The 24,807-nt window shown below is 48.6% G+C and overlaps 2 protein-coding genes across 6 annotated transcripts; one reads left to right on the top strand and one right to left on the bottom strand.

Annotated features, from left to right (window-relative positions):
* Positions 1–398: 398 nt before the first annotated feature.
* On the bottom strand, positions 399–11,235 carry ttf2 (transcription termination factor, RNA polymerase II). The gene is made up of 23 exons (XM_060039965.1): positions 11,105–11,235; positions 10,775–10,880; positions 10,297–10,383; positions 10,072–10,141; positions 8,868–9,764; positions 8,376–8,496; positions 7,763–7,942; positions 7,244–7,401; positions 6,901–6,982; positions 6,425–6,544; positions 5,932–6,082; positions 5,442–5,547; positions 4,832–5,016; positions 4,432–4,585; positions 3,775–3,866; positions 3,608–3,693; positions 3,172–3,314; positions 2,905–3,087; positions 2,573–2,631; positions 1,630–1,783; positions 1,187–1,269; positions 1,020–1,094; positions 399–735 (listed from the first exon to the last, which is right to left on the bottom strand). Exons 1-23 carry the CDS (start codon positions 11,196–11,198, stop codon positions 591–593), a joined length of 3,531 nt encoding a protein of 1,176 aa, XP_059895948.1. The 5' UTR covers positions 11,199–11,235; the 3' UTR covers positions 399–590.
* A 358-nt stretch (positions 11,236–11,593) lies between these two features.
* Positions 11,594–24,635, top strand: cenpj (centromere protein J). Of its 5 annotated transcripts, none has more exons than XM_060040205.1 (20): positions 11,594–11,746; positions 12,141–12,616; positions 13,039–13,165; positions 13,526–13,711; positions 14,137–14,284; positions 14,472–14,571; positions 14,744–15,286; positions 15,539–15,760; positions 16,135–16,957; positions 17,135–17,267; positions 18,063–18,237; positions 19,700–19,831; positions 20,292–20,396; positions 20,898–20,985; positions 21,255–21,424; positions 22,165–22,248; positions 22,414–22,554; positions 23,011–23,095; positions 23,500–23,620; positions 23,835–24,635. In XM_060040205.1, the coding sequence occupies exons 2-20, from the start codon at positions 12,152–12,154 to the stop codon at positions 24,025–24,027; spliced, it is 4,041 nt and encodes a 1,346-aa protein (XP_059896188.1). In that variant the 5' UTR covers positions 11,594–11,746; positions 12,141–12,151; the 3' UTR covers positions 24,028–24,635. The 5 variants fall into 5 exon arrangements, with proteins under 5 accessions (XP_059896188.1, XP_059896187.1, XP_059896189.1 ...); XM_060040204.1 differs by having other exon boundaries at positions 13,511–13,711; XM_060040206.1 differs by having other exon boundaries at positions 11,610–11,746; positions 12,197–12,616; positions 13,511–13,711.
* Positions 24,636–24,807: the final 172 nt, after the last annotated feature.

Below are 24,807 nucleotides of genomic sequence, written 5' to 3'. Positions count from 1 at the left end.
TGAGTGATGTCATCAAAATGATAACCCTTTTCTATGGATGACCGGCCTGCCTTCCTCAGAATCAATCGTAATGTTAACCTTCGTACTTGGGTAAAACAGTCACAAGGGATAGGACATCCTCTTGATAGGACATCCTCTTCCTCGATTCCAAGTTAATATGAACATCTTAAAAGTAACTAAAAATTGTGGAAGGAGTAGGGTCCCAAATTTTGTAGAGAATAAGAAAGAAAGAAAGACAAACAATAGTTAAGCGCTGCATTCAGCACTCACCTAATTACATTTCCTCCTCTTCAATTAATATGATTTATTAACACATCAGCAATAGTCAAAGCATCCACTTCAATCAAACAATGTTTCAGGAAGTGTGTTATATATAGACACACATACACACACACATATACCAAATAAAACAATAGTGCCAGTGGTTGAACATTCAAGAATATAAAAAACGGACAACAAAACAAAACATGATTATAACGAACAGTATAACCATATGAAACATTTTTTCCATCAAGCTGAATGATAAAGGCAAAAAGTGAGGGAGTTAGTTAGTGAGCGGTGGAGAAGTTGTTCATAGTGAGGGGCCGTGCTCACACTCCGAAGATTACTCGGAGGTCAGCCAGGGAGAGCTTGGTGAAGGTGCTTCCTGTGCCCGAGAGAACCTTCTGGGCCAGCTCCTTCTTCTTCTCCTGTAGTGTGGCGATTTTGTCCTCCACCGTTCCCTCGCACACAAACCTGGGACACACCCAAGCACACGCACTGAACATTACAAATTGAATGTAGCCACCTTTAAAGTATACATTTATGCAGTGTACTTTTCAACATGTAGCCTTGAGACAGTGCATTTTTGTAAACCATCATGCATCGCTGAAACAGTGCACTTATAATGCGTCATGTAGTCTTGATATTGATATTTATTCAATTGCATGTAGCCCTGGTAGTGTATTTATTAAACAGCATGTAACCTAGACACGTGGCATATTTCTACAGCACACAGCAGAACAGGTGAGTGTCTTTACCTGTGGATGGTGACGTCCCTGCGCTGTCCAACCCTGTAGATTCTGTCGCAGGCTTGGTCCTCCAATGCCGGGTTCCTGAAAGCGATCCCATTGGTCAAAGGTTAAAGCATTTCCACATTGGATAAAGACCAATATGTGTTTTTTTTTTTGCTGTGGGCGTGACTCACCAGTGCATGTCGATGAGGAAGAGGTGGTTTCCCCCAATCAGATTGAGGCCGACGCCCCCAGCACATAGAGACACCAGCATCACCTTGGACACAAACAAGTATACACACACATTACATAGTGATTAACATGGACACAAACAAGTACACACACACGCACATTACATAGTGTTTAACATGGACACAAACAAGTCAAGTACACACACACACACACACACACACACACACACACACACACACACACACACACACACACACACACACACACACACACACACACACACACTAGTGTTTAACAATTGCTTTTTTAAACTCCTGCTGGTTCTTCCTCACTCTACCAGAAAATTAAGTAGAAAAACCTGCTGAATCTGAGATTAACAATTGAGAGGTAGATTGGTGATTAGGGGTTCTGGCTGTTATAGTGCCGTTGAGCCGTTGCGTGTTACCTGGGGACCCATGGGGTTGGTGTTGAAGTCCTCCACCAGGTCCATGCGGTTCTTAGGAGGGACGGTGCCGTCGATGACGGCGTACTTCAGGCCCAGAGTCCTCAGGTGCACTGCCACAATTTTGAGCATGCTTGTCCACTGTGACACAATTACACTGCACACACACACACACACACACACACACACACACACACACACACACACACACACACACACACACACACACACACACACACACACACACACACACACACACACATTACTCTTGCATTCTCGCAACAAATCTTGAAGGATCAATGGCCATTCCTATAATAATTACATTGATCAATTAAGAAACTCTTAATCCCAGATTGGATATTTTGGGGGGAATCTCATGCAAAGCTTTCCTTTATTTATGTTATGGGTTTAAGACTAAGAACTTAGTCTTAAAATAAATATTCTTGGAGTTTTAGGGAAATAAGGTGTTTTCCACGTGCCGTTATTCAGGCTAGAATCAGCATACCATCAACCTTTTCTTCAAAGTAAAGATATTTCAGTCACTAGTTTGTTTATCTTTCGTCCCTGTGCCTAACATTACAATTGCATTTTGTACTGGAGCATAGTGAAAAAATAATAATATCAGAATCCAAATGGAGCTCTAAAATACGGTAATCAAGATTAATTATTTTTTTATTACATTTTCCGACGAGTGAAAACACTCAAACACCTTTACTTTTGAGAAGCTGGAATGGTGAATTTTATCCACACTTCAACTACGGAGCAAATATATCTCGCCTGCTTCAGTTAGATTGGCCAACTCAAAGTCAAATGCCAACTCTGTCGAAATGAGCGCTGGCTTGATTTGAGAATATAATTTACAGAAGACGGTGCTTCTTGTTTTTGGTCAAGAGTATTCCTTGATCTCCGTTCTGGCGTGTTACGATGGATGGCGGGAGTCTCGTACCTTTTCTGATCTGGGTCACTCTTCCTGATGGCCTTCAGCTCAGAGACAAGGGCAGAGATCTAGACACAAAGACAGCTCCATCACGTTACATTGTTGTCCTGCTCTTGCTTAAAGAATCAAGCAGCCAGAATCAAGTAGCTAGTTTATTATACGTGCTGATGTAGCCTCCATTGGCAGATAATAAATCGAGCACCCTTTTTTTTTAATTTACTCTTTGAAGTGACATTGACTTTATATAATATGCTTGTATTTCCCCCTTAGGTGCCCGTTCAATGAGATTTTTCTGAATTCACTGCAAGCTTTGGATCGGCCGAGTGGTGGGCAGAACACACCTTGGTGCTCTTGCTGGGGTCCTCAAACAGGCAGGAGGGGAAGCGGCTCCCGTTGAGGGACACTGTGTCCTCGGACCCTGGGCCTGAGGACGAAGGGGTCCCCGTGGAGAGAGACAGAGCGTTGAGCTGTTCCTCCAGGGAAAGAACCACCCCGTCACCTTCCAGCTCCGTGGCGTCCAGAGTCTGTAGAGCGATGGAGATCGAGGCAGAAAAGTGATCAATATCATTCAGCCATAACTGACATGGTTTGTGTGTTTGTGTATCTACCTTTTTAAGCAGGGACAGGTGGCTGCAACACTGTCTGAGGCGTAGCAAAAGAGACAGAATGTGGATGGTGCTGGATCCCTGCTGGGGCTTCTGGGTAATGGGGGCTTTAGGGTCAGACTGCGATACACCAAACTCCTGGGCCACTGAGTTCACAAACACAAATCTAGATTAAGCTATGAAAAGTGTTATGCTTAAAAGTATGACACCCGCATAGATGTGCAACTGAGCTAGCTAACTAACCAACATAACTTACCAACTGACCTTTCTTACTTCCTTTATCTAACAAATTAACTAATCAAACCTAACTAACTGACCTCAAGAACTAACTTAACTTATTAACTGACCCAACAAATTAGCTGAGCTATCGAACTAAATAACAAAAATAAATGAACAAACAAAGCGACTAAGTTGTGGTTCATGATGTGGTCTGACTTGCCTTTGTTGAAGGGGTTAGGGGCGTTGGCGTGCGCCTTGTCCATGGCTCTCCCCTCATGTCTCTGCAGGTAGTTCTGCAGAGTAGACCTGAGTCCCATGGAAACACGTCAGGGGGAGGAGCTGGTGGGAGGAGCCATGTTTGCCCGAATGAGAAGGTGCTTTGTTTACCTGGACTGGGCGAAGACCACATCGTAGACCGACTGCTCCTCCTTTGACAGGGTGAGGCGGTGCACCAGGCAGGTGCGTGAAGGGAGAGACACCTGAAACCAGTCAGGGTCAGACTTTACTCTTTACTGAGGAGCACTGGTACACCCAACATTTTTTAGCAGCACCCACCAAAAGTCCAGGCACACCATCGATTCAAGGTACACCAAAAAAAGAAAGGAAAAGGGCTGCACATGCCACTGTTCTTCATTGGTAAAATAAAGTAGGAAAGCCATAGTCCTTTAGTCCAAATAACTAAAAGGCTTGGTTAACTATGATGTAGTTTTGGTAAAACTTCCAGACAGTTTTTGCAATTATCATACATTCGCCTCCTTTTTAATGCTCGAAGCATCCATTAATAATAAATCAATTTATAAACAAGTGTACCCGTGTTGTAGTCGTAAACAGGTGTGCTCCCCCTAGCTGTAAACGGGTGTGCTCCCCCTAGCTGTAAACGGGTGTGCTCCCCCTAGCTGTAAACGGGTGTGCTCCCCCTAGCTGTAAACGGGTGTGCTCCTCCTAGCTGTAAACGGGTGCGCTCCTCCTAGCTGTAAACGGGTGTGCTCCTCCTAGCTGTAAACGGGTGCGCTCCTCCTAGCTGTAAACGGGTGTGGGCTGTACCAGGGGTTTTCCAGAGGAGTCGGCCTGGTGCTTGGTGCGTCTCAGCAGGAGGCTCTGGGTCAGGATGTTGAGTCTCTCTCCTCCTCGCTTGGAGCCATTGTCCACCTGAAACTTCCACAGCTTGAACTCATCGAACGGAGCGCAACGCAGGAACCTGGGGTGGAGGGGGGAGAGGTTCAGTCATCATTTATTTTTGTCTCATTTCATTTTAGTATGACATTAGATGATTAATTTGCACAAAATTCCGATTTATACTATTTATTTTTCATAATTACAGCAGTCATTTATATTCAATAGAGCTTACGTTTCACAGGTTAAAAAAGGCTGGAAGGCAAACAATATTAATAAAAGAAAATTATATATTGGATAGGTTAACCAGGGCAGTATAGAGAGGGCGTACTTGAGCAGAGAGTACATGTCCAGCAGGTTGTTCTGGATGGGCGTGCCCGTGACGGCCCAGCGCGCCCGTGCCCTCAGCCGGCACACGGCCATGGAGGTCTGCACCTTGGGGTTCTTGATGTTGTGGGCCTCGTCTAGGATTACCCGGTCCCATGCCACGCTGAGGAGGGGCGCCGACGCACACACCTGGGAGGGGGGGGTTGGGGGGGATATTACTACATAAGAAAGAAAAAAAAAAGAGCGCAGAAGACAGTACGATTCTGAATATAACCCTTCCAAAAAAGGTAGGGGGCCAGGGGGGGGGTCTTGCATGCCTACAGGTCAGCTGTGGACAGTAACTTTGTGATGAGAGTCAAACAGCCCTAGGCTATCCTGCACCGTCACTTATTAAACACAGATTCTCAGAGGGAATGCTCCTTATTAATTACTAGACGGTCAATTGAGAGGTGATGAAATACAGGATATTATACATATAGACATGCATGAAAAGAATAATATTGTGTAAGAGTCAAATGCGAAAATTCATTGCATTCAAGCTACATCCGATGCACTGGTTGAGCCTAATCCACCCTACAGCCCTTCTCCCAAACCAGATGAGAAAACACCAGCACCGTGTACTCCGAATCCTTGGTGGGATGCCCAGGTCCGTCCTTAGCAACAGGAATCTCCTTGGAAACGAGACTGTAGGTGGTTACCACAACGTCATGACTAGCAAGTCTGAGAGAGAGAGACAGACAGACAGACATAGGCACAGAAACATCGGTTAATATGAGCCCGATACATGCAAACATAGAAACGTGAATTTGTCTGAGTCAGGTAGTGTATGCATTACAAGTGTGCATGTGTCTGAGCAGTGGTTCTCCGACATGCATCCAACGGTGCCGCAGCACCACTGCCCTATGCATTATAATAGAATACTTATAATCAGGTATTCACAGTGTATATGTGAAGTCAGTCAGTTAGCATTATGGCATTATCTCATGAAGGGCGAGTCTAAATTAAAAAGTTACAAAACATGTGACCTCATATTGAAAGTAGACACAGGTATTTGTGTATGAGGTGAGCTTGTGTGTGCTTGTGTGAATGTCTGCTTGTGCATACAGCGCAGCGTTCTTCTGCCGGTTGGGTCCGTGGTAGAGGTAGACGCTAAGTCGATCCGTCTTCACGTGTCTTTCGATCTCCTTCTTCCAATGGTGCACCAGGGAGGCGGGGCATATGACCAGCGTTGCCTTGGAAACCACCAGGCTGGGGTCTAGAAGAGAGAGCACCCCATTTGAACCAATGGTACATCAACATAAAGATAAAGAAACAACACTATATATACACGCTATATAGCATATAGCTACATAAGCAACGTTAGAGCTACAAAATATTTTTCTCTGAGTATTTAAGATCCTTCCGTGGTAACAGTAGGTCAGGGACAGTTCTGCGGACTAGGTGCTAGCGGACACTAGGGGGGACCAAAGAGCTTTGTATGAAATTAAACGCTTCAAATGAGAACCTGAACAATTCTCATCACATTCAGATAGATAAATTACCACTCTGGTAAAACCCGAAAAATGAAGGAGCCATACAGTTAAAGGCTTCTTATTACCGTTCTTCGAGAACCAGTTCTCCACCTTCTTGTCCTCCTTTTCTTCCTCTTTGGGTTTCTTCTTGAGGGCCAGAATGAGAGCGATCATGGTCAACGTCTTCCCAAGACCCATGTCATCAGCTGGCCAAGGGAACACAACAGGAATAAAATACCACAACATGTATTCATACAGTGACTAATCGATCAACATACGTGAACACTTACCGAAGACACAATAGTACAGGTAGTGCAAAGTCAGAAAACCAGTCTTGAACTAAAGAATTAGCAGTGGTTAGGGAGTATTTTGTAGTATTTTTAACAAATATTGGGGATATTTTCTTTGAAAATAAGCGCCATTCAACTATAAGAATTAGAAAATTAAACAAACCATAGTCCATGTCAATTGAGGATGAATTCTACTTTGAATAAAATAAGTTCTGTTAATTAATTAATTATCATTGAGGGCAGAGGCAGTGGTAAACAATGGTGCTGATTACCCATAATTCCTCCGCAGGGCATCTGGTTCTCCCTCCAAAGCAGCCAAGCCAGAGCCTGCCTCTGGTGAGTCATGAGTGGCACCTGAACAGCCAATCACAAGCAGAGCTCGTCACCAATCAAAATTCAGAGAGTGTAATCCATTCTGTTAAGTTACAAAACATCTCAATTCCAATAAGGTCACCAGAGACGACGAGAAGAGTGTAGACATCCCTTGTGTCAAAAAAACTGATAACCTTAAAATAGTTTTCTGTTTTAAAAAACAGTTTAAACAATCAAAGGGCCGATTGTGTTCTATGCTGTAGTGAGGTATGAGGAGAAGGAACAAGAGGAAGGGGACTGGACCTTGATGCCCCTGGGATCCGGGACCTCTTGTTCAGGTCCAGGGCAGGTCTCCAGGGACCGGTGGAGGTGGTCAATGGCCTCGTTGGTGGCATTCTTCACTGCGATTCCCCGGGTCTCAGTCATCCTGCCACCATAGAACGCTTGAGCCGTGGAGTTGGCTGGGGGACGAAAGGTGGGTTTAATGCCGTGGCAAATGTTAATTAATAAAACCTGGCATGAAAAGAGAGAAACAAAGAAACTAGATTTCATTATTTCTCCCCCAGTGAGACCAAGGAAGAGAGAAATGTATAAAGACGATGAAGAACGTTTATATATTGTGCGCTTTTGTTCATTTGTGGCTAGCTAGAATAGTCTACAACACCTTGCAGAATGTTGCTATTGTTGTAGAATCTTTGCTCTGGAGAAAAGCGATTAATGACTGTTGTAAAAAATGATACTAACAGGAGGCTAAGGAGGTGGAAGGAGGATCCAAAGATGATTAGTAGGAGTCAAAGAGAGAAGGAGAGAGCCGGTTCCTACCTCCAAACATCTGGCCGGATCCCTGACTCAGTCCCAGCTCCAGGCCCCCCCCGGTGGCCTGCTGCTGGTAGGGTCCGGGGGCCGGGAGAAGAATGGTTCCCCCCACACGACTAAACAGCTTGGGAGGGTGGGGACCCCCGCTGCGGGGCTTAACATCAGAACTAGCCTCTTCCTGGGGCTCTGTCATGAGGAATACACACAAACCCGTTATCTCAGGTACATGTCATCACTGGTGGAAGTATCACAGAAATGACCTGCGATAGCCTCTGGCAATTCATGAGATGCTGTGCCAGGCTGAAGCCTTGTTTTAGCTGGTTAATGTGGTCCACCTGCTGGTAAAAATCCAGCAGGTGTTTTAGCTTGCAACACTGATGTGAGGTGAGATGAGTGTTTTAGATTGGTAGAGGTGATTCTTTAAAGAGAAGCTGAGGTTGTATCTTGTAAACATAGGATTTGAACTAGTAAAGTTAATGTCCTAACTAGTAAACTACTGGCGTCCTGACTTGTAAAGTAGTTATCCCAACTAGCAAATAAGGTTTTTATTCGTGTTCATTAGTAGTCATGCATTTTAGTTATTTTCCCATGTGGGATTCATTATCATCATGGTGCTTACCCGGCTGGGAGGCGACGGTCAGACTCAGGGAATTCAGGGCATCCTCCAGCTCCTTCACCTGAGACTTCAGTCTTTCGCCCTTATCTGGCAGAGCAGAAAGGTTCACCACAGACAGGGTGGCCTGGTGGGCACATTACACACACACACACACACACACACACACACACACACACACACACACACACACACACACACACACACACACACACACACACACACACACACACACACACACACACACACACACACACACACACACACACAGGCTCAGCACCGCATGTAGCACTAGAGAGTCAAGCATAATACCCACCGCCGTACTTTATAATACAGCATTACCGACAGTGCTTTCCCAGAGGGACTTTAGACCACATAAGGTCTTAAATGACTATATCTCTGCACCATATGGCCAGGCAGCAGGCTGGGCCATGTCTTGCTCCGTCAATCTGAGATGAACGCAGGGGGAACTCACTGGTCATGTTATATCACACATACCTTCTTCTGTTGAAGCTGGTTGAGGAGCAGGTTCTGCAGCCCCCTTGGGTCATCCGGTTGTCCTTTGACCTGGGGAGCCGCTTTGAACCCTGGGAAGGCGGTGAGGGTCTTCTGAACGAGGGCCAGCGGCGGGCTGGTGGTCTGCTTGCCGGGCTTCACTGAGACGATCTGGACGTCGTCGTCGTCATCATCATCCTCTGCCTCCTCTTCCTCACCTCGGGGTGAGTGACAGGATGTCAAGGGGTTGGTGGTCTCACTTCTGGCCGGTTGTGGGTCCTCTCGGGGGTCTTTAGGTGCAGGGTCCGGGGACCGGTTTGGTTTCTCACCTGTAGTGGGGAGGGCTGACCTAGGCGGGTCCGTAAGACGTGGCGAGGAGCTATCCACAGAGTTAACCTTTGACCCAGCAGCACTGATGAGACCAAGTGGTGGTTGGGGAAGGTCTCCAAGAGGATTCTGGGAGTTTGGTGATGGCGTTTCAACATTGTACATCGAACCAGAACGTATTCTATCTTTCTTTCCTTCTCCGTCGCCTCTCTTGTCCTTCGGCTCGACCTCGGTTGTCGTGGTTCTTGTTTTCTCGCCGTCGGGGCTGCACCCCTTCTCATCGGAACCTCTCTTCTTGATCTTCATCCCAGCAGGGAGAGCTTTACCCCGGTAGGACTCCACATTCTCTCCTCCATCCTCTTCGTCACTGCCACTCCCTCCTCTGCCCGTTCTACCCCCTTCGTCCTGCTCCTCACGCCGTCCTCTCATTCCACCCGCCGCTCCGCTCTGGATCCTCCTCCATTCGGACTCCTGCCCGCTTTTTTCTGATGCCTTGAACGGGTTTCGAACCGGCGGCAAGACAGAGGGCTGCAGCTGACGGCTAACAAGGGGACTGCGCCGATCTCTCTCCCCCTGCCGAGATAACATAGATGCCCTGTTAGGAGCTCACACACTTAATACTTATCCAAACCTGAATTTGTGCCCTAAAAGGGCCCTTGCTTTTCCTGCCGATGTGACATTTATTTCCCATTTCAAAATCTACCCATAGATCAATCCTTTGTTAAGAAGATCCATCCATCATTCATCTGGATAGACACTCCCACGTGTGATTTCATTCTAGTGTACATTTTGTACACACTTTCCACACAATTCATACTCTATTACACCTGAGGAGGACCTACACAGACTTCCTACTCTATGTGAAGGGTGTGTGTCTTACTTCAGTCCAAGGAACATTTCCACACCACTTCAGACCCTCCTTCTTCCCTGACACACAGCGGTAGTACAACCTGCAACAAGCCACAATACAGTCACTACACTATCAACACACACACACACACACACACACACACACACACACACACACACACACACACACACACACACACACACACACACACACACACACACACACACACACACACACACACACACACACACACACCTGTGGATGGCTTGCTTTGGGTTGTGGGAAATGGCCTGGAGCTCGACCATGGAGTCTGGGTGGTGGAGGCAGTGAGATGCTGGAATGCTGGAATGGAAGAGGACCATCGAGGTCACGGTTGGGATGAAATATTAATGAAGTACACTATATCCTATCTTGACAAAAACTCAGTCATTCATATTTTTTTCTGGTAGGAATTCACTAGTTTATGAGGTCAGGATATGCATACACTTAGGCTTCTTTAAGGAATAGCAGGAGTTTCTGCACGACACATTTGACAGATGGTTTACATTTAATGAACTTGGAAGGGTATGAAGTCAAGTAAAGAAACTTTGAAAGCAAAGGGTAAAATAATCTAAACTTAATTCATATCACACAGACTTGGGCAAATCATTATTTTGAATTGATTTACCCAAAGTAAGTCAGAAAACAAAAAAAATTACTTAAAACAATGCATGAATATGATCATTTCCGTTACCTTGCCACTTGGGTGAAATCACATCCCTGTTTGTCAATGCAGACATAAAAACTTTTGCCCTTATTCGGTCCCTCCTTCACGCCAGTTTTCAACATACACTCCCTATCTGTTAATGCAAAAGGAAACACACCTTAATAAGAAACAACTTTAAAAACAAAAAACAAACTAACATTATATGATTATGATAGGGATCGAACATGACATTTGATAGATCTCGTTAGAAACTGAAAGTCATGCAGCTATATTCACAAGACAGTACATCTGTGCATTGACGACTTCGTACTGTTTTCTTATGAGCTTGATTTATGCAATACTAATATCATTCCTTACCATGGGCCTTGCAATAAACCTTCTCCATACCTAACCAGTAACGTTGCATTCGACGAATGCTATGAAATTTGTAATTTTCGTTTTGCCCAATCATCGGCTTGGAATTACTACCGGAAGATTCCTATCAAAGTATTGTTTTCATCTTTGTGAACTTGGCAACAATGACAAAACGTTACAACTCTACGAAAGCAAACAACAAACAACAACATTTAACATGCAAAAAACCTAAAATCTAATAGTGATCGACCATCCCCAAATGAGAGAAAAAGTAGCAGAAATTGTATTTTGTGTGAGTACCTTTATTTTGAAACATACATGGAAATGACATTTTACTATTCTTTAAAACAAATATCGCATATCAATAATAAACTTGCGTCTAATTTAATCAGTTTTAAACTACACAAAAGGATAAATATAGATGTTATACACCTTAGGTTCAATATAAAATGAATACAAACGCAGATTTAATTCGAGGATTACGGATACGTTTAAAACTGCATTTCCCACGATGCAATCGGTTTTGTTGTCCGTTCTCTCGCGGGCTCACAGCTTTGATAGGGCGGCAGCCTTCGAATCTCCACTGCTTGTTTATAAAAGTTGAACCTGAAGCAAATGCCGGGCGAATAAACTCTACGTTTAAAGGTAACTACGTGAATTGATTGCGTTTAAACTACATTTGCTCAACAGATTCCCACATTAAACCTCTGTTAAATTTTTTTGTCGGACTTGTTGTCACGTAATGTTACGTGACGGGCTCTTGTCATCCCGTTTAAACAACGATTTACTCTGTCACCTGGTCGCCGTTTGAGTCTTGATCGATTTGACATGGTTAACACATGTGTGTTTTGGCGCATTGTTCAGTTGTATTATTACAACATAAAAATATTCGATGAATGCAAACCGTCGTTATGTGATTAAACCAACCTAGGGACAGTCTCCCGGCAACAGCCGCCGCTTGTAAATGCCCGGAAATGTAATTAAAGGGCGAATTGCCATAAACCCGTCACAATAATCTGTCCTCTTAATCCCGGATTAGCCAACCGTGCCATGGAAGAGAGCATGTCATCCTCAACTGGGCTGCACTTCTCCCAGGTGGATTTCCTGGCCCGATGGATGCCGAGCAGTAGCCGCGCCGGGGTAATCCTCAACCTGTCCCCGGACATGGTTGACTCAGCCGGGAAACGCTTGGCCGAGTCTCCCGGGAACCGCTTGCCTTGGGGCTCCGAACCAGGGAACTCCGACGATTCGTTCAACTCCAGTTTCGCTCCACTCCCCACCTCCACCAACAGTAGCTGCTCTATCGGTGTCTCGGCCCAGTCCGAGGGTTTGACAGAACCGGGGGAGGTTTGCCGGAGACCTGGAACTGCTAGAGTGGAAAGAACTGGCTGTGAAGAGCCTCTGAACGGTTTTAACGGTGGACCACTTGGGCATTCAGCGGGGGCAAAGGAAAGTGTCGAGGAGCCGGGCAACAACAAACCACATGACCTGTCTCTGATAATGAAGCTAGAACAGGTAAATGTCGCTGTCTTGGTTGTTTGTCATGCGATCGGTGATTAAACGTTCTGAGAAATACATGTACCAGGATTACCCAGGGTTAAACCTAACCCGTCACCTATGATCCTCTTGGGGTCTTGGAGCAAGGGATTGTGGGCGGTATGCACGTAGGAGTTCTTATTCTAGAACATCTCCACTTTTCTCACTGGTTAAACAGGAACAGGAACTGGTCCTGGTCAGACAGGAGCCTTAGTAAATGTCAGAGGAGATGATTAGTGGGGCCAGAAATAGGACCGTTTGGGAGGAGAGGAGATAAGGAAAGGAGTTATGGTAGGAGAGCGACAATGTGCAGCATGCTAGTGAAAAAAAAGTGGTGAACTCCTGTGCATAATGTGTTAATGTACATGCCTGTGTGTGTGGAATGTTACCCTTGTGTGTAGCTGCGGCGATGGCAGCATCACATGCAGGAGCAGCTGAGAGCTCACCAGCTGGAGGAACTGGCGCAGCTGCAGGAGGAGCAGCAAAGGATTCTGGGAGTGATGAACGGACCTCAGTACTTTGGAAAAGGTACCGTGATACTCTTGTGTTCATCATACATCTAATGTATACAAAAGCTAGTACTATGGAATTCTGCTGTATAATATAGTTTAGTTAGGTTGGCTGTATAGGATCAGGTCTCAAACGGGTCTTGTCAAGACAACGCACAGAACCAGCACATTTTAACGGGTGACCCTTTCGTTTTTTGAATGTGTGGTTGGGTCCCACAGAGACTATTAAATTGACTTCTGGGTTAATTTCCTTGTTGAAATGTTTAGGTTCCTCTGCTCCACTGTATAATATCAACCTACAGCTAGTAGATAAAAACTAAACAACAAAAATGTAAAAAAAATCACAGTGTCACATGTATAAAAGGGAACTTTGTGGCAGGTCTGTCGGGACTTCTGCCGAGGGAGGTCACACTGCAGGCAGTTTCTCCTCCTCGTGAAGCCCCCTGCAGTCTCCCCTCACACGGCCCCGGAGTTCACCAGGGCTCCGTGCCGGGTCCCCATGAGGAGTCACCGTCTCCCCAGGCAGGGAGAGAGGACGCTGGGCCCGTGGAGGACATAACGGAGGGTGAGAATCAGTCTTAAGGCATATGTTGGTAATTGGAGGCACCTCCTTTTGTTAAGTATTTGTTATACTTTGCTATTACTTGAAGCATATAAAGCGACCTACTGGAGAACTTGGAACGATTTACTGGTCCACATTTTAAGTGATACATTTATCACACTTTAATCAAATTACATAATTCTGTTTATATATTATTACATCATAAGGATAATATTAGAGACAGACTTTTTACCTCATCTGCTCTTTTCTAAAGCAACTATTCTGTAATTGCACCCCCGAGGGATGACTTCCAACCCCTTAAATACATAAAACTCCTTTGGGGTGTCCCTGTATCAGTAATCATGTCCTGTAACAATATATCAAACAATAAATCCTGTTGGGCCCTGAATCCCTTTGACACTTGACCTTACTTTGGCTCGCCCCATCAGCGGCGTGGGTGTCGAGGGAGGAGCAGTCCGAGCTGAGCTGGGCAAACAGCTCTGAGCAGGATGACCACCAGGTCTCTCTGCTCCCATGTGATGGCGTGGCAAGAACCGGACTCACCCACACAGAGAGCCACGGCGACCTGGAAGAGAGGTGTGTGTGTGTGTGTGTGTGTGTGTGTGTGTGTGTGTGTGTGTGTGTGTGTGTGTGTGTGTGTGTGTGTGTGTGTGTGTGTGTGTGTGTGTGTGTGTGTGTGTGTGTGTGTGTGTGTGTGTGTGTGTGTGTGTGTGGCAGGTGTGGCAGGTGTGTAATGTAGCTGTTTGTGTACGTGTGTGTGTAGGCCCATCCCGGTTGGGGGTCAGAAACAGTCGTTTGAAGCGCTCCTGGAGGAAAAGCTCAGATTGGAGGAGCAGAGGTCAAAGGTCACGCAGCCCAAACAGGTCGGACACCGAACACGTTACTTTTCCTCATCTTTGTTGAGAGGAGGAAGCAGGCTGTGTATATTGTATATCCTGTTGCCAGAGGAAGTAGGCTTTTACCTGTTGGAAGAGGAATTGGGTTGGGTCAATAGCGTGTGTGTCTTATCACCTGGGCTATGTCTGGCTCCCTCAGAACTGCCAGGGGGAGGAGCCTCAGGCAGCTCCGCCCAAACGGGCCTTCCTGAGGCGGGGCCAGGGCCTGTCCCGCTACAAGGGCCGCCCCAGGGGTCCAGCGCCCCTCCCCAGCGCCCCACCGCCTTCCGCCAGGCCCGTCGCCCGTAGCAACCCAGAGCCCGCCACCTCGTCCCAGCACCACAAGCCCGTCCAGCGCAAGACCGCCTCGCTCAACAAGGAGAACCGCTCCCCGCCACCGCCCGCTGCCCCCAGGGGCCAGCCCAGGGCGGTGGGAGGGCCGCCGCGCCAGAAGGCCCTGGTCCCCCGACGGCAGCACGACCCCGAGGAACCGGAGGACCAGCGGAAAGCAGGTCGGCCGCACCCAGCTCGCAGTGCCGGGGATCCCAACGCCAGGAGGTCGGGTCCGCTCGGAGGGCCGGCCTCCAGGGGCCGCGTGGCCAGCGACCCGGGCCGGCCCAGCACCGGGACCCGACAGCCGGGGCCGAAGGGCCGACACGACACTGCCAGGCGTAATGGCCCCCCAGCCAGGGTCCCCGAAGAGGTAGAAACAAGTCTTCAATCCAATAATGTCAGCTCCAGATTACATAGGTCCTTTTTTTTTTTTTTTTGGAAGTGTTGCACTGCAACACTTCATTACGTCAATAATACATTTGTATACTTAAACATAATTCCAGGATGAGATCTGTCATCCCCCTATACGCCGTTGGTCCGTGTCATCTGTATTTGATTGTGTTCCAAGGGGTATTGAAGAGGTGTTAACGGCCCCCATATTGAACCTGGTTGAAACCCCCAGACGTCCTGCTCAGCAGCTCCCCGGAGGAGGACCGTGGCGTCGGCCGCGGCGGAGCAGGGAGGAGGCGTAGCGGAGTACTCCTTCGAGGTGTCGTTCCAGGAGAGGCTGCGGGGCAGGGCGGGGGAGGTGCACCAGGAGCACGAGGAGCTGGGGGAGTTTGAGCTGCTGGAGCAGGCGGCCGAGGAGCTCTCCTTCTCCTCCAACTCCTCCTTCGTCATGAAGGTGAGCCGGAGCCCGTTCCGGGGATAACTAGATCCGGCCGTTGCGCCTTTCGTTGCGACCCACCGCGTTCCGGGACGTATCAAAGCAGTCACTCCGTTGAAGGGTTGTGATCGATGGGTAGAAAAGGGCGCCGGACTCTCTTCTGAGAGGTTCTGGGTTGAAACCCCATTGTCAACAACCTACCTGTAAGCATCCTTGTGCGAGGTGTCCTACGAAAAAAGTAATTGTCCTTTAAAATATGCTGTGGGTGAGATTCAAGAGCTATTCAGACGAATCACTCGTCGTCTGTTTTGGATTAATGCCTATTGAGGGTCCGTTGTCCAGGGCGTTCCTGGTCATGCCCGTGTGTAACACGTACTCTTCTGTACCGCCAGGTCCTTAACATGGACCGCCAGCTGCAGGCCGCTAAGGATCTCCACCAGCGCCGGCTCTCATCCACGCCCATCAAGTCCCCCCGGCACTCCCCTCCTGAAGGCCCGCCGCTCTGCAGCGAGGGGGGGGCCACCCCCTTCTCGGAGGTCCTGGTGCTGGGGGGGGGGCAAGCTGGGGGTGAGGAGCAGCCCCAGCAGCAGCAGGAAGAGGAAGAGGAGGAGGAGGAGGAGGAGGAGGAAGAAGAGTCGGGGGTCGATGCAGTCGACGGCAAGCTTTCAAACCGGCGAGACGAGGCGCACACTGCATTTCCCAGCGGCCTTTGCTTCCCCGATCAACCCAACCCTCCGTACAACAAGAGCTCGTACCAGGACGAGTGCGGGGGGGCGGGGTCAGACGCCACGGACGCCGACACCACGGACGCCGACGGGGAAGAGGAAGAGGAGGATGACGGGGACAGTGTCCTCACGAGCCCTGATGACTCCACCCTGCTGGAGGACAGCGACGGCCACCAGGGTGGGCTGGAGTTTGACGACGACGACACCTGGAACGACCTGGAGGAGACCGCTGTGGCGCCGCCCACCCACCCACCGCACAGGGCAACAGCCAATCAGCGCTCCCCACCGGAGAGGGCACTGACCAGGAAGGTGGCGGCAAGCCGAGGGGTAGAGACGAGTACTGGACCGATCCTGACCAATCAGGAGCTCGCAGAGCCCACCGTTGCCCCCTCCAAGCTTATGACAAGGTTATTTCCCGCTCTGAAGCCAAAGTCCCAGAATGCACCTGCTCCTGTTGCGCCGGAGCCCAGGCAGACTGACAAAGCACCTGGTAAGAAAACTGTAAAAGTAGTTGATTTAAATTGAAGCAAATTATGGATTTTAGGTGACCAGGCAGGGACTTAAAGTTTAGATTCTCTCTGTATGAACAGTCAGAGTTTGGTAACTGTAGCTTGGTAACTATAGTGGGTGGTAAACCAGGGTTCTGTGGTCACCGTGGTGTGCCCAGGCCTGCAGGTGCAGTCCCAGCAGCTGCGGGAGCGTCTGGTGGAGCTGGAGCTGGAGATCGAACGCTTCAAGAAGGAGAACAACGCCCTGAGCCGGCTGAGGGAGGAGAACGAGAGGAGCAAGGAGGACCTCAGGTAGGACCGGAGCTAGGGGAGCAGGCGGAGGCCTGGGAGGGGAGGTGGGTGGAGTGGAGGTGGAGGACTGGGGCTGGGAGCTGGGTGGAGGGGAGGTGGAGGACTGGCGCTGGGTGGAGGGGAGCTGGATGACTTGAGAGAGGGGAGGTGGGTGGAGGAGGAGGAATGATGCCGGGAGGGGGAGGGCTGTGTGGAGGGGAGGTGGAGAAGAGGTTGGTGGAAGAGGTCAGAAGGACCCACGAGGCAGCCAGCATGCCTGGCGGAAGCCAAAATGAAAGCCGCCGCAGCAGGTGGAGTTTAGTTACACAATGTAGTAAAGCCATATGTGCGCCATGCATGGCTTTATCCGCATGTGAAGTAGGTTAAGTAGCAGGACATCCCGACAGCAGGCCCGGGCAGTGTCTAGTTGTACTTTTTATAATAATAATAATAATACATTTAATTTAGAGGCGCCTTTCAAGACACCCAAGGTCACCTTACAGAGCATATAGTCATCATTCAAAACTATGTAAAACAGACTAGGAATAAAAGGAAAACAGAGGTTAAACATGAATAATAATTAATAACACTCAAAGACGCCTAAAGTGAAGGGGGGACCTCACTAACCACCACCTTATGTTTAGCTACGCTGTGCAAAAAAAAAAAAGTAATATTACACCATGCTATCCTATCGTATGCTGTACGATACAACATCGGTCTATCGATGCTATGGTATGCTTTGATGCTATACTGTGATGCTATCTTCTGTTATGTTAAGCTGTGTTATACTATGTTATGCTCTGCTATGCGTTACAGGAGGGAGCGGGAGGGGTTTGAGAGGAGGAGGGAGGAGGAGCTGGCCAGGGTGGTCAAACTGGAGGAGGTGATGAAGGAGGAGAACAGGAAGCTTCAGAGAGACAGGAAGTTGTTTGAGCAACACGCTTCAGCCGCCCGGGCCATACCGGACAAGAAGGAGAGAGAGGAGATCCAGGTGAGAGAGAGACCTGCTAACACACAATCACACACCCACTCTCCTCGCAGCAATGGAACCCTATGACTCTCGCCCCCTCTCTCTCTCTCTCCTCACAGCAATGGAACCCTATGACTCACGCCCCCTCTCTCTCCCTCTCCTAGCAGCAGTGGAACCCTATGACTCTCGCCCCCTCTCTCTCTCTCTCCTCGCAGCAATGGAACCCTATGACTCACGCCCCCTCTCTCTCCCTCTCCTAGCAGCAGTGGAACCCTATGACTCTCGCCCCCCCCCCCCCTCTCTCTCTCTCTCTCTCTCTCTCCTATAGCAGCAGTGTAACCCTATGACTCTTGCCCCCTCTCTCTCTCTCTCTCTCTCTCTCCTTTAGCAGCAGTGTAACCCTATGACGCTCTCTCGCTCTCTCCTATAGCAGCAGTGTAACCCTATGACTCTTGCCCCCCCTCTCTCTCTCTCTCTCTCTCTCTCTCTCTCTCTCTCTCTCTCTCCTTTAGCAGCAGTGTAACCCTATGACGCTCTCTCGCTCTCTCCTTTAGCAGCAGTGTAGCCCTATGACTCTCTCTCTCTCTCTCTCTCTCTCCTTTAGCCGCAGTGTAACCCTATGACTCTCGCCACTTGCTCTCTCCTATAGAGCGAGACAAAAGCTCAGCCTATAACTCCAGTTCTCAGAACTCGACACTCGGCTATTAGATCCTCACAGAATTAACTACAAAATCCTATTGCGTCTTCGTAGACCACTAAATGGTACGAGGCCTTTATCAGACTTCCTGAGCCAGCACGACCTCGCAGTCCTCTCAGGTCAGCAGGTGACGGATTACTGGTTGTTCCTGTCGTCCAAACTGGTGAAGCTGCTTTGAGCTTCGGTTCCACAAATTTGCCAGTAGAGCAGTGGAGACGTGAAGTTAAAGACCTCTGTGTTGAACACTGATTTAAGAAATTGATCACTTTAACTAATAGGCCTATATCCAAAATTTGCTATTTAATGTTTTTGCTCAACGTTTTACTGTTTACATACGGTTTGCTAGATTACTGTTCCTGTCTGTTTTTAGTGCTGCGCTCTATACTCTTTGGGGTACGAAATGTGCCAATAATATAAATGTACCTTGTCTTGCCTATAGCGGCAGTGTAACCCGATGACTCTCGCCCCCTCTCCCTCACTCTCTGCCTCAATCTCCCTTCTATAGCAGCAGTATAACCCTGTGTCTCTCGCCCCCTCTCCCTCTCCTTTAGCAGCAGTATAACCCTGTGTCTCTCGCCCCCTCTCCCTCTCCTTTAGCAGCAGTATAACCCTGTGTCTCTCGCCCCCTCTCCCTCTCCTTTAGCAGCAGTATAACCCTGTGTCTCTCGCCCCCTCTCCCTCTCCTTTAGCAGCAGTATAACCCTGTGTCTCTCGCCCCCTCTCCCTCTCCTTTAGCAGCAGTGTAACCCTGTGTCTCTCGCCCCCTCTCCCTCTCTCTCTCTGCAGTCTCTAAGGCAGCAGCTGGTGGACATGCAGGAGGAGGTGAGGCGGAAGGAGAGTCGCTGGGGCACCACCCACGGCCGCCTGCGCCAACAGATTGACACCCTCAACACGGAGAACGGCGCCCTCAAGGATGAGGTAGGCGTGTGTCGTCCCCCCCGCTGCCTCTGCTGGAGACGCTTAGACGCAGACCTGAATGAGTCCACCGTAATGCGGCTCAAGGCTTTTGGTCAAGTGGTCTGTCACGTAAACACAAACACTATCATTCAGTTAATCAGCGGGTTAATACCTCGCCGTGTGAGTATTAGCTTAATCCGATGATCAAACCTTAATGGAATTATGCGTCTTCATATCACTAACGAGTTACCTACCAGCTGAGCTGATTGGCTGTGTTGTCTCAGGGGCGGGACGTCCTGTTGAGCCCTGCGCTGTGATTGGCTGTGTTCTGTGCTGTGATTGGCTGTGTTGTCTCTGGGGCGGGACGTCCTGTTGAGCCCTGCGCTGTGATTGGCTGTGTTCTGTGCTGTGATTGGCTGCGTTCTCTCTGGAGTAGGACGTCCTGTTGAGCTCTGCGCTGTGATTGGCTGTGTTCCTCCAGGTGAACACCCTGGAGAGGCTGCGTCTGGGCTCCTGGAGGAGGAGCTCCTCGCCCGGCGGCCCCTCCTCCTGCTCCTCCTCGTCCGCCAAGGGGGTCAAGTTTGCTGTAAGATGGATATCATGTCATCACATTCAGAGTCCTTTATCGACCCCTCAGGAGATCGTCACCGTTACCATTGCTCTGCTCAAGGTCCATTATTAAGAATTTAGAATAAAGATAATAGTTTTGTTAAAGATGAACTAAATCTGGACCATCCCGAGCACCTAAAAATGTAACCTTTGTGAACGGTGGGCAGGATAAACGAGTGGCTCTGGCGTTCCACCCTCAGCCAAAAGGTACTGGGTCTAACAGCCAAAGTCCTTCAGCCTTGAGCTAAGACGCCCCCTGACCCTACCCCCTCCCCGATGCCATGTATCTGAAGCCTCTGTAGGTAGCTCTGGGTAAAAAGCCCCTGATACATCACTACAAGCGTCTCTCGCTGCGTCAGGTTGTGATGGTGGTGGTGGCCTGGGCTGGATCCTGACGTGTGTGTGTGTGTGTGTGTGTGTGTGTGTGTGTGTGTGTGTGTGTGTGTGTGTGTGTGTGTGTGCGTGTGCGTGCCCCCAGAGTCCTCTGGACACGCGGGCCGACAGCCCTCCGCCGGGTGGCGTGGACGCCAGGGGCTTCTCCAGGAAGAACAGCCTCAACGGGCCTGGTGCGGTTTAACCACCACCCACACAACTACTGTACTCTCAACCATCAGATGAACAGAGAAATATGGTCATATTTAGTTCATGGACCACGTTAAAAGATTATTGATCTTTATCTATGCTGCTTGTCAGTTAAATCATGCAAATTCACCTTTCTGCATTTTGGACGTTGGATATTGCTTTTGTGTGTCTGTATGGCCGTCCACCCAGGGTGGGGTCACACGGTGGTGACGTCTCCATCATGCGTGTTTTCTCTCTTCTCGTCTGATCACAGCCGGGACGATGAAGAGCAGCCTGAGGAAGCCGGCCGGGCCAGTGTCGTCGTCCTCTTCCTCCTCGTCCTCTGCCTCCTCTTCAGCGGAGGAGACGCCTTCTGCCAGACCGCCGGACAAGACCCTGGTGCCGGAGCCACCGTTGCCCCCCCTGCAGACTGCACTGACCACCGTACGCACACACACACACACACACACACACACACACACACACACACAGACACACAGACACACAGACACACACACACAGAGGCTTCTTTACCTCATGGTTGTCAGGTGCGATTGGCAGTGAAAACTCTCCACTTGAGTTCAATCAGTTCAAACTTTGACCCCTCCTACTGAGCCTCAGTGCAGCCAATAACCTCAAAGATCTCCTATTATACGACTTTTCTGGTCTTCATTTCTTATTAATGACTCCTACTAGAGCAACCAGACACGAATCACAGCACAAAAAACGATGTCGATTTTCGGGAAACTCTTCCTCTCATGTGGGCGCTTTCAGCATTCGCTGTCAACACTCGGCTTCGTGTTTGGGCATTACCATACATGGAAAATCCGGATTGTTCTACGTAGATAAATCCCGGAAAACGCGACCGGCGTCCCTCGTGTTTAGCGCTCTGCACAGCCCCCCCTAGACGGTCAGCAGGGAATACGTCTAAATGCATGTACGTCATTATTTGACACTTTGGTATGGTTAAACATGACTAAAAATCACGTTTATAGGTCAAAAAAGTCGGAAAAGCATAATAGGTGCTCTTTAAGTATTTCTCGACTATAGGAACTTTTCAGACATCGTGTATTCGCATCTCACACGAATCACGTCATTAAAGGTAAACGGCACACGACACTATTGTACCCTGACAGCCACATTGCAATGAGTATCCTCAGCGCCGGTGTGTTTGTCCCTGGCAGAAGAGGCCGCTGCTGCCTCATGTAGAGGAGGCCAACGAGAGCCCAGAGTCCAACCATGAGGTGACCACGTACCCCGACGGCAAGGTAAGGAGGAGCTTCTAGTCTCGGCTCCTTACACACACACACACACACACCGCGGGACTAGGCAGGAGCTCGGGAGAGGAGAGCGGATCCTCCCATTAGTTACATGTTCGCCTTGGCTCAAGGTGTGTACGTGTCGTGTTAAGGTGTGCGTGTTGTGCTGTCAAGACGGAGCAGGTTCTCCCATGCGGCGGGCGGCTCATCGTCTTCGCCAACGGAACCAGGAAGGAGCTGTCTGCGGACGGCCTCGCCACCACCATGACCTTCTTCAACGGAGACACCAAGCAGGTCATGGCCGACCAGAGAGTGGTGAGACCGACAACCGACCAATCACACGCCGTTTAGGCCGTCGTATACACCTCAGAATATGGCAGATTACCGCCAACTACGGGGATGAGACAGTATTTCCATGGGACATGCAGACTCCTGTTGACACGTAGACTGATAAACTAGTCCTAACTTGGACCTTAAAAACAGACTTTATAGACTTAACCGAAAGGAATATTGCTGGAAGTCTGAAACAATGTTTTTAGTTGAATGGTGGAGATGGAGTTATCCATTGGTCTGATGGATCGGGCTCTGATTATAAGGCACAGTCCACTTTAACCAGATTAAACTAACACTGCACCAGTCAGGGAGATCTAGTCCTGAATACCAGTGACCATGAACCACACCAGAGGGGACGTTTGTTGGTCTGCTCTGTATGTCAAGTTCCTCTCTCTGTTTAGAAAGTTCGGGTTAATAAGCCATCATCTGTCCCATCAGGTTTACTACTATGCAGAGGCGCAGACAACCCACACAACCTTCCCCAACGGCATGGAGATCCTGCAGTTCCCGAACCTCCAGAATGGTAAGACACAGTGGTACCGCAGACATCACTGGTACCTCCCTGAGTGAGATGGTCCTGTCAAGGTAAACTTGTAGACCGTAGCTTTAACACTGCCATGGTTCAGGGTTTGATTCCCATCTGGTCTACCCATGCTTAGAATGTATGCCCTCATGGTATTGTCTGAAGCTTAGGATGAAAATGTCCACCAAATGGCGCATATATAAGTATATTGGTCACCAATTCAATACTTCTTGGTCTTGTACATTACTGTGATCGCTCAAGGGATACCTGTAAGAACAGCTCTCCCAACGCACCGGTATAAACCATAGCACTGTGGTGATGTTCATACTCTTATTGTTACGGGTCTTTATGCTGGTCTTGGGAGTGCTCTCTTAACGCTCATCTTGTGATGGTTGGTCTTTCAGAGAAGCACTTCCCTGATGGCAGGAAGGAGATCACCTTCCCGGACCAGACAGTGAAGACACTGTTCCCTGACGGGAGAGAGGAGTGCGTGATCATCGATGGAACGGTCATCCACGTCAGCCCGTACGTACGCACAGAACCACACAGCTCTACAGCTCTTGAGGGTTGCCTTTAGGATATACTCTCCAACTTGCTACTGTGCAGTCAAAGAGAGGCCGAAACAAGGAACCAGAACAGAACCTGAAATTTTTTGAAAGATGCCGATCCCCATTAGCCACGACAACCATCACCGAGGCGCGTTAGGTCTTGTCCTCACCTCCCCTCACTCTCTTCGTAGGGACGGCACCAAGGAGATCCAATTCAACACAGGCCAGAAGGAGGTGCACACGGCCGACTACAAGCGACGCGAGTATCCTGACGGCACCGTCAAGACGGTGTTCAGCGACGGACGTCAGGAGACCCGATACCCCACCGGGCGGCTCCGCATCAAGGACAAGGCCGGCAACGTCTTGTCCGACAACAAGGCGTAGTCCTCCAAGAACCCAGAACCCGATGGGAGTGGTGGAGGGTCCAAAGGTTGAGACATTCAACTCCCAGTTCGTGCACAGTACGTAGCACCAAGTGTTGTGCCCCCATGGTTTTTAAAACCAGTGCCGACCCCAAAACACTTCAAGACACCTTAAATCAAGTTTGTCTGTCGCCCCCTGGTGGGGAGGCTGGCCGCTTTGGGTATGAGTTTACTGGGAACGAAGCATGGATCTTCTGGTATGCTCTTATTTTCGAAACCGCTGCAGACGCCACCCGTCAAGAATGGTCTACCTTAAATATACTTGAAGTTTTTCTATGCGGTAGTTCAAATATCAAGGTTCTTCTGCGCTTTTAGTTTGAAGGAAACAGAATGGCGTGATCATCACGGGGTGCACTTGAAATTTGCTAGCTGCAAGTTAGCATTTAAACCATGGATTATAGTGAATGTTAGCAGTTTGGAGTGATGAGTTTCATGTGACTGCTTTGTATGAATTGGTATGCCGTTTTAGTTTTATATAATTTATTTGTAAAAATCTTTAATACATATTTCTTTTCTAGCCGAATGCATGTTTTGATGTTTTTGTAAAATAAATTTTAAATACTTTGGAAATTTCTCCTAATTTAAAAGAATGGGGGAGAGAATAAGTGGTAGTTTACACGGGGTCAAAAACTAGCTTGAACCTTCAAGCCAGTCAATTGACTCAATAATAGGAATGTGTTTCACAAGACACTATTTTTGCATTGTTTTTTTTGTGTAGATATGCGACAGCTTTTCAACAATC

The sequence above is a fragment of the Gadus macrocephalus genome, chromosome 20 (assembly GCF_031168955.1).
Source record: "Gadus macrocephalus chromosome 20, ASM3116895v1".
Taxonomy (NCBI): Eukaryota; Metazoa; Chordata; class Actinopteri; order Gadiformes; family Gadidae; genus Gadus; species Gadus macrocephalus.
Note: the sequence above shows the minus strand (reverse complement) of the source record. Positions and strands in the feature narration are given on the sequence as shown.

Coding starts and splice junctions, on each gene's coding strand:
- ttf2 (XM_060039965.1), bottom strand. CDS start 11,198: ATGATTGGGCAAAACGAAAATTACAAATTTCATAGCATTCGTCGAATG. Junction 9,765..10,071: donor GAAATGTTCCTTGGACTGAA/GTAAGACACACA, acceptor TTATCTCGGCAG/GGGGAGAGAGATCGGCGCAG. Junction 7,943..8,375: donor GACCGTCGCCTCCCAGCCGG/GTAAGCACCATG, acceptor TCCTCATGACAG/AGCCCCAGGAAGAGGCTAGT.
- cenpj (XM_060040204.1), top strand. CDS start 12,152: ATGGAAGAGAGCATGTCATCCTCAACTGGGCTGCACTTCTCCCAGGTG. Junction 20,986..21,254: donor GAACAGCCTCAACGGGCCTG/GTGCGGTTTAAC, acceptor GTCTGATCACAG/CCGGGACGATGAAGAGCAGC. Junction 22,249..22,413: donor CCACGTACCCCGACGGCAAG/GTAAGGAGGAGC, acceptor TGTGCTGTCAAG/ACGGAGCAGGTTCTCCCATG.